Raw genomic sequence first — 9,318 nt, 5'->3', positions numbered from 1 at the left:
GCACCAAATAACAATTATTTAGGTTTAACACCAATCCCGATGGTAGAGGGAGCGTGCGACGTTTGATCATATCAACCTTGGAAATACTTCCAACACGTATCGTCACCTCGCTTTTAGCTAGTCTCCGTTTATGCCGTAGCTTTCATTTCGTGTTACTAATCACTTAGCAACCGAACCGGTATCCAATACCCTCATGCTACTAGGAGTACTAGTAAAGTACACATCAACATCATGTATATCAAATACACTTCTGTCGACTTTTGCCAGCCTTCTTATCTACCAAGTATCTAGAGTTGCTCCGCCTCAGTGACTGTTCCCCTCATTACAGAAGCACTTAGTCTCGGGTTTGGGTTTAATCTTGGGTCTCTTCATTAGTGCAGCAACTGTTTTGCCGTTTCACGAAGTATCCCTTCTAGCCCTTGCCTTTCTTGAAACTTAGTGTTTTTACAAACCATCAACTATTGATGCTCCTTCTTGATTTCTACTTTTGCAGTGTCAAACATCGCGAATCGCTCAAGGGTCATTGTGTCTATCCTTGATATGTTATAGTTCATCACGAAGCTCTCACAGCTTGGTGGCAGTGACTTTGGAGAACCATCACTATCTCATCTGGAAGATTAACTCCCACTTGATTCAAGTGATTGTCGTACTGAGACAATCTGAGCACACGCTCAACGATTGAGCTTTTCTCCTTTACTTTGTGGACAAAGAATCTTGTTGGAGGTCTCGTACCTCTTAACAAGGGCACAAGCATGAAATCACAATTTCATCTCTTTAGAACATCACTTATGTTCCGTGACGTTTTACAACGTTTTCGGCGCCTTGCTTCTAAGCCATTAAGTATTTTTGCACTGAACTATCGTGTAGTCATCAGAAATGTGTATGTCGGATGTTCATAGCATCCACAGACGACGCTCGAGGTGCAGCACACCGAGTGGTGCATTAAGGACATAAGCCTTCTGCGTAGCAACGAGGACAATCCTCGGTTTTACAGACTCAGTCTGCAAAGTTTGCTACTATCAATTTTCAACTAAATTTTCTCTAGGAACATATAAAAACAGTAGAGCTGTAGCGCAAGCTACATCGTAATTCGCAAGACCATTAGACTATGTTCATGACAATTAGTTCAATTAATCATATTACTTAAGAACTCCCACTCAAAAAGTACATCTCTCTAGTCATTTGAGTGGTACATGATCCAAATCCACTATCTCAAGTCCGATCATCACGTGAGTCGAGAATAGTTTCAGTGGTAAGCATCTCTATGCTAATCATATCAACTATACGATTCATGCTCGACCTTTCGGTCTCATGTGTTCTGAGGCCATGTATGCACATGCTAGGCTCGTCAAGCTTAACCCGAGTGTTCCGCGTGCGCAACTGTTTTGCACCCGTTGTATGTGAACGTTGAGTCTATCACACCCGATCATCACGTGGTGTCTCGAAACGACGAACTGTAGCAACGGTGCACAGTCGGGGAGGACACAATTTCGTCTTGAAATTTTAGTGAGAGATCACCTCATAATGCTACCGTCGTTCTAAGCAAAATAAGGTGCATAAAAGGATTAACATCACATGCAATTCATAAGTGACATGATATGGCCATCATCACGTGCTTCTTGATCTCCATCACCAAAGCACCGGCACGATCTTCTTGTCACCGGCGCCACACCATGATCTCCATCAACGTGTCGCCATTGGGGTTGTCGTGCTACTCATGCTATTACTACTAAAGCTACATCCTAGCAAAATAGTAAACGCATCTGCAAGCACAAACGTTAGTTATAAAGACAACCCTATGGCTCCTGCCGGTTGCCGTACCATCGACGTGCAAGTCGATATTTTCTATTACAACATGATCATCTCATACATCCAATATATCACATCACATCATTGGCCATATCACATCACAAGCATACCCTGCAAAAACAAGTTAGACGTCCTCTAATTTTGTTGTTGCATGTTTTACGTGGTGACCATGGGTATCTAGTAGGATCGCATCTTACTTACGCAAACACCACAACGGAGATATATGAGTTGCTATTTAACCTCATCCAAGGACCTCCTCGGTCAAATCCGATTCAACTAAAGTTGGAGAAACTGACACCCGCCAGTCATCTTTGAGCAACGGAGTTACTCGTAGCGATGAAACCAGTCTCTCGTAAGCGTACGAGTAATGTCGGTCCGAGCCGCTTCGATCCAACAATACCGCGGAATCAAGAAAAGACTAAGGAGGGCAGCAAAACGCACATCACCGCCCACAAAAACATTTGTGTTCTACTCGAGAAGACATCTACGCATGAACCTAGCTCATGATGCCACTGTTGGGGAACGTCGCATGGGAAACAAAAAATTTCCTACGCGCACGAAGACCTATCATGGTGATGTCCATCTATGAGAGGGGATGTGTGATCTACGTACCCTTGTAGACCGTACAGCAGAAGCGTTAGTGAACGCGGTTGATGTAGTGGAACGTCCTCACGTCCCTCGATCCGCCCCGCGAACTATCCCGCGAACAGTCCCACGATCTAGTGCCGAACGGACGGCACCTCCGCGTTCAGCACACGTACAGCTCGACGATGATCTCGGCCTTCTTGATCCAGCAAGAGATACGGAGAGGTAGAAGAGTTCTCCGGCAGCCTGACGGCGCTCCGGAGGTTGGTGATGATCTTCTCTCAGCAGGGCTCCGCCCGAGCTCCGCAGAAACGCGATCTAGAGGTGAAACCGTGGAGATATGTGGTCGGGCTGTCGTGGAAAAGTCGTCTCAAATCAGCCCTAAAACCCCACTATATATAGGAGGAGGAGGGGGGAGACTTCCCTTGGGGTCCAAGGACTCCCAAGGGAGTCGGCCGAGCCAAGGGGGAAGGTCTCCCCCTCCCAAACCGAAATCCACTTGGTTTGGAAGGTGGAGTCCTTCTTCCCTTTCCCACCTCCTTCTTTTTTTTCCTTTCCTCTTTGATTTTCTTTCCTATGCGCATAGGCCTCTCTTGGGCTGTCTCACCAGCCCACTAAGGGCTGGTGCGGCACCCCAAACACCCATGGGCTTTCCGGGGTGGGTGCCCCCCCCCGGTGAACTCCCGGAACCCATTCGTCATTCCTGGTACATTCCCGGTAACTCCGAAAACCTTCCGGTAATCAAATGAGGTCATCCTATATATCAATCTTCGTTTCCGGACCATTCTGGAAACCCTCGTGACGTCCGTGATCTCATCCGGGACTCCGAACAACATTCGGTAACCAACCATATAACTCAAACACGCATAAAACAACATCGAACCTTAAGTGTGCATACCCTGCGGGTTCGAGAACTATGTAGACATGACCCGAGAGACTCCTCGGTCAATATCCAATAGCGGGACCTGGATGCCCATATTGGATCCTACATATTCTACGAAGATCTTATCGTTTGAACCTCAGTACCAAGGATTCATATAATCCCGTATGTCATTCCCTTTGTCCTTCGGTATGTTACTTGCCCGAGATTCGATCGTCAGTATCCGCATACCTATTTCAATCTCGTTTACCGGCAAGTATCTTTACTCGTTCCGTAATACAAGATCCCGCAACTTACACTAAGTTACATTGCTTGCAAGGCTTGTGTGTGATGTTGTATTACCGAGTGGGCCCCGAGATACCTCTTCGTCACACGGAGTGACAAATCCCAGTCTCGATCCATACTAACTCAACGAACACCTTCGGAGATACCTGTAGAGCATCTTTATAGTCACCCAGTTACGTTGCGACGTTTGATACACACAAAGCATTCTTCCGGTGTCCGTGAGTTATATGATCTCATGGTCATAGGAACAAATACTTGACACGCAGAAAACAGCAGCAACAAAATGACACAATCAACATGCTACGTCTATTAGTTTGGGTCTAGTCCATCACATGATTCTCCTAATGATGTGATCCCGTTATCAAGTGACAACACTTGCCTATGGCCAGGAAAACTTGACCATCTTTGATCAACGAGCTAGTTAACTAGAGGCTTACTAGGGACAGTGTTTTGTCTATGTATCCACACAAGTATTGTGTTTCCAATCAATACAATTATAGCATGGATAATAAACGATTATCATGAACAAAGAAATATAATAATAACTAATTTATTATTGCCTCTAGGGCATATTTCCAACAATAGTTTCCGCAACATGACATTTGTAACCAAAGATTCTGCAACACACCCGTCGTTGCAATGATAAGGGCGAGACTGACCGGTGATTGGCACCAGATCTAACGGCTGACATGGTGGTGGGTCTTTGAAAAAGATCCGCCACACGACTCGTAGCATTGCCCTAATCACAAGGTATCTAAATAAAGGTAATCAAAAGAAACATTATGGGTTTTTTTGGGTTGCCCTGTGCTCCTACATCCGAGAGGCCACGCGATTGAATCTCCACGTATATAATTAGTGCACAATACTATGGATCATTGATAGATGGACCCCACGCGCTTTCATTTTGAGAACAATATGGGTCGCACACAAGGATACTTATGTGGGAATAAAAAATTCAAGTATTATTGTTGCAAAATAGAAGGCACACGTGGTCGAGTCGCTGACAGCTGGCCCTATGCCATCATGGCGTGCCTAATCAGCATTATATTCATATAGAAACGTGATTTGCATCGTATATGTACATCAAAATCAACTTGTAACACCAGTATAATGTATCTTATAAGTTTTAGCACTAAACTAACTTTTTGTGCCAAGTTATGACATAAGTGATGTAATCGACTCTTGTCGAAACAGGCAACTTCTCTACCAGTTTCAGATTGTTGGCTAGGCTCATGTCCATCCTTGCTTAGGCCATGTTTGGAACCATAATAGATTATGATAATCTGGATTATGAAGATAGATTACATAATCTGGTTTATAAAAATAATCTAGGTGAACATGTTTGGAGGCCAGATTATATAAACTGTAATCCAGGTTTTACATTGCATAATGACATGTGTGACCTATATTTTTCTTTAAAGAGGAGGGTGACGGTGGTAGGAATGTGATTATCTCCAACTTTACAAGGGTAATGGGTCATTAACAATCCATAATCTGATTTTAGCTATGAGTTTTAATAATTTAGGCCCTGTTGGGAACCACCCAGATTATATAATTCAGTTTTATAATCTATTTTGTCTCCAAACAGGACAGATTATGGTGTAGATTATAAAAACTCGATGGATAGATTATTAAAAACTCATAATCTACTCTACACCAGCTAAAATCAGATTATGAATTGCTAATGATCCATTACCCTTGTAAAGTTGGAGATAATTACATTCCTACCACCGCCGCCATCCTCTTTTTAAAAAAAACAGAGGGCAGACAGGTCATTATGCAATGTAAGACCTGGATTAGAGTTTATATAATCTGACCTCCAAACATGTCCACCTAGATTATTTTTATAAACCAGATTATATAATCTATCTTCATAATCTAGATTATTATAATCTATTATGGTTCCAAACAAGGCCTTAATCATCTAGTTTTTATAATCTACACCATAATCTGTCTTGTTTGAAGATAGAATAAATTATAAAAACTGGATTATATAATTTGAGTGGTTCTAAACAGGACCTTAGTTTGTAGTCTTTTGGCTGAATGTAACCAAATGTCTCTCATGCAATAAAGCTCCTTAATTTCGCGTAAAAAGGAGATTATTTTCATAAAGTAAAACTCAGTAATATTCACCATCATCATGTAAGAAAACTCAAAAAACTCGATATTATTCATTTCTTCGACCCTAGCTAGCGCGAGCTAGCTGATCAGAGCGACCTGAAATTCCTTGGATACTCAGTAGGATGCACCATACCGTGACTGGAAAAGGAAAGTAACTAAATTACGAGCAGTTTCGACGAGTTGTTTTGTGTGCGTGTGCGCGCACGCGGCATTTCATGGCGAGCCCACACGCAGCGTGCAGGGCCATGCATGCACACCGACAGCATTGCACGATCGGCAGCTACGCGACGCACGCCGTGGCGATGGCGACGGGCACGCCGCCTCCGGCGCCGTTGGCCCGCTTGACGAAGCGGCCCTTCATCCGCGGCCGCTTCTCGGCGTTGAGCTTGCGCACCTCGTACCGGATCTTCTTTGAGAAGAGCCGCGTCCGCCGCTTCTCCCGGTACCGCGACACCCGCGCCTCCCTGCCGCCGTCCATCCTCGGCCTCGGCGTCCCCAGCCCCTCCCCGCCATGGCCAACCACTCCTCCCATCATCCAAGCGCCCTCGTGCAGCGAGTAGTAGTCGTGCGGCCAGCAGTCATCGAGCTTCACGTTCGGCCTCTCGTCGTCGGCCCACGGCGAGCTCCCCCAGTTCTCCATGATGGCGTCGTAGTTTAGATTGAGCGCGAGGCTCCTCGGGGTGAACTGGGCGTCCGCACTGGCACCGCTGCTTCCCGCGTTCTCGTCCGGCGTCCCCTGAGGCGAGTCGTAGTGGTAGTCGAAGTCGATGTCGAACATATCGCCGGACACCTCCGGCTTCTGCTCGAGGCCGCACGCTCGCATGGGGTCGATCTCCAGCTTGACTCGCCCGCCCTCTACGTCCATCGGCTCGATGAGGCCCAATGCCTCCATGCAGAACGGTTCTTCCTCGTTGCCGTCGTCCATGCCAGGCCGGCCAAGAAGGGCCTCCATGTCCGCGGCGAACTCCATGAGCTCGGCGTCCGTGGGGCCCAAGTTTACGAGGCTGTCGGGGAAGAACTCAACCGCCGCCGGAGACGGCATCGCGGTTGTTGGCTTCGTCGGGTTCTCGAGGACGACACCATCCTCATTGCAGCATGACGCAACGGCCGCCGTCGCTTCCTCGAGAGACAGCGGCGAGCAGAGCTCCGCGAGGGCTGGATCGAAGATGGGCACGCGGTACAGAAGCTCCTCCTCGTCGGTCTCCACGTCACACTTGTGCTCTTCCGGCGATTCCCCGCCGGACGACTCCGGCACGACGAGCCGCCTCGAGAGAAGACGTCCGACGCCCTTGGCCTGAGAGCGCGGGGTCCGCGCCTTGCGCTTGAACCACGCCGGCACGACCTCGTCGCCGCGGCGCCTCTCCCGCGGGGCCAGCGGCGACGTAGGCCGCAGGCGCACCCGCTCATGCCTCCGCGCGAGAGGGTTCGCGGAGTGCACCGAGGTGTCGCACCCCTGGCACAGGAACGCGTCGTCCGCGGCGCAGTACCACCTCGCCCGCCGCCGCAGGCAGCCGTCGCACGCCCGCGCCGCCTTGCTCCCCATGGCGCCGTCCGCCGCGGCCTTCCCCGAGCAGCTCATCAAATGAAAACCAAAGCCGCGCTAGCGCACCAAACCAGCCAGCTACTCCGTTTCACCGCCGCGTCGCGCACTGGCTGCTTGCAGTCGTACTGTGTAGGTGCCAAATTAAATTTGCGGCGAAAATATCGCGGGTCTAGGTTTATAGCAGAAGGGGCGTAGCCGAGTAGGTGGCCCCCGGCTTGTACGTACGCTTTTCTTGTGGGACCGCGTCGTGTGTACTTTGCACTTTTGGTGCGTTTATCGGGCGAACCCGCGGGCCTTATCTGCGTTCTCATTGGCTGGTGGGGAGTATGCATCCAGCGAGAAGGCCTGTGATTGGCTCATGCTGGATTTCTGGTAGGCCCATTCCGTTTCCCAGAGGCTCTCGCGGTTGCTATGGTTTTGCTACGTCGCTGGCAGTGGGACCCGCTATGACCGAGAACGGAAAAGGTCATTCTCAGACTGACTGGCTTCTCTTGCATTCTTCCATACAAAAAGTTCTCTTCCATTAAAATTCACTGCCAACCTAAGGGGAAAATAAAAGTGTTCAGAAATTGACTCAGCAAGTCAAGTCAAACTAATAGTGGATCCCACCAGATAGAATGTGGCAAAACTCCAGAAGGGGTTAAAAAAAGTGGTACAAACTCGCGAAGTCAGTATTTTAGAAGGATTTCTATTAAATAAGGTAACCGTACTCCCTCCATTCCTTTATTTAATGTTACAAATTTAGATTACATGTATCAAGATAAAATTTAATGACTACTTTGTAAATCAGTTTTTCTTTTCGTCAACCAGAATCATTATTATGTTGCATGCATGCAAGGGAGAATTGAGAAAAAAATAACCAGTACGAGCAAATATCATTAATTTTATCACGAATACTGTTGGTGACCTTATATAGATGGGAAATATGTTTTTCATACTGTCCTTATATAAGGGAATAGAATGAGTTTCATAAACTAATATTTAGAGGTTACTACTACCGTTGGTTTAATTAATTAGTGTTTGGATCTACACCAAAGTGCAAATGGGCGCAAACATTAATATTTTTTCCAATTTCTAAAAATCAGCACAAAGATTGCAACATGCATCTTAGCCATCTCTACTTAGATCAATCGTGAATGATTGAAACACTTTCCCCTTTCTAGCTATGACCTGAATTATCAATCCAAAGACTATGCATTGCTGGTCCTAATATATGTGGTCCCCATCAGTGGCGAGTCTAGCATGGGACTGAAGGGTAGGCTCAAAACATCACTTTTCAACCCTAATTAGTAAATGCATTGTAATTAACATGTTGAGCACCTTCGTATAATTATTAAATAGTATATTTAGCTGAAATAGGAATTCTAGAGGGTAAGTTTCAGCCTATTGAAACCCCCCTAGTGGAATCGCCACTGGTCCCCGTAGGAAGAAGGGTGCCTCTAGCTAGGCTTGAACATGCAAGCAAACAAGAAACGTCTACGCTCAAGTCCGTTGAAATAACAGTGCTCGGGACGGCGGGTCCCCTCGCGAGTGATTTGTATCAATCTCGCAAAGTTGATTGTGTGGAATATAGCGGTTGATTACCACCTTGGCATGTAGCAGCGAGGTCAGGATGCGACTACAAAACACTCGGATTCGCGTTGATGTGATGATACCGACGGGATATGCCAGAACTGCACTCGTCCTATCCTCTCAGGATTTGCCATGTAAATGCGTCTAACAGAAAATAGATACCGTACCCATCGATCTCTTCCCCTTGTGCAATTTCTGTGGGGCACTTATGTATTTCATGACGGAGCAAATAAGTTTCTTCTGTGGGAAAATACATTTATGTTCCGTCAAAATGGAAAAATACACGTATGTATAACCTGCAAACACCCGCACTGTACACCAGCTTCGCTGCACATTGGTCGTCCAACCCAAATTAACTTGGTCATCGCGTTAATATAGAGGCCGGACTTGGCATATTTGACACATTAAACATCTGCGGGTGTGTCCAGATTGAGGAGAATATCATACAGAAACCAAATTTTGATGAAAACCGGTAAAAACAACGAGGAAAATATATTTAAAAGTTTTGAAAAAATCTTTAAAA

At 46.6% G+C, this 9,318-nt stretch overlaps 1 protein-coding gene across 1 annotated transcript; it reads right to left on the bottom strand.

Moving 5' to 3' along the window:
* Positions 1-5,713: 5,713 nt before the first annotated feature.
* LOC123409306 (zinc finger protein CONSTANS-LIKE 16-like) lies at positions 5,714-7,388 on the bottom strand. The gene has a single exon (XM_045102243.1). It carries the CDS (start codon positions 7,257-7,259, stop codon positions 5,961-5,963), a length of 1,299 nt encoding a protein of 432 aa, XP_044958178.1. The 5' UTR covers positions 7,260-7,388; the 3' UTR covers positions 5,714-5,960.
* Positions 7,389-9,318: the final 1,930 nt, after the last annotated feature.

This window comes from Hordeum vulgare, chromosome 7H (genome assembly GCF_904849725.1).
Source record: "Hordeum vulgare subsp. vulgare chromosome 7H, MorexV3_pseudomolecules_assembly, whole genome shotgun sequence".
In the NCBI taxonomy this organism is placed as follows: Eukaryota; Viridiplantae; Streptophyta; class Magnoliopsida; order Poales; family Poaceae; genus Hordeum; species Hordeum vulgare.
The sequence above is the reverse complement of the archived record's forward strand: the minus strand, read 5'-3'. Positions and strand labels throughout refer to the sequence as shown.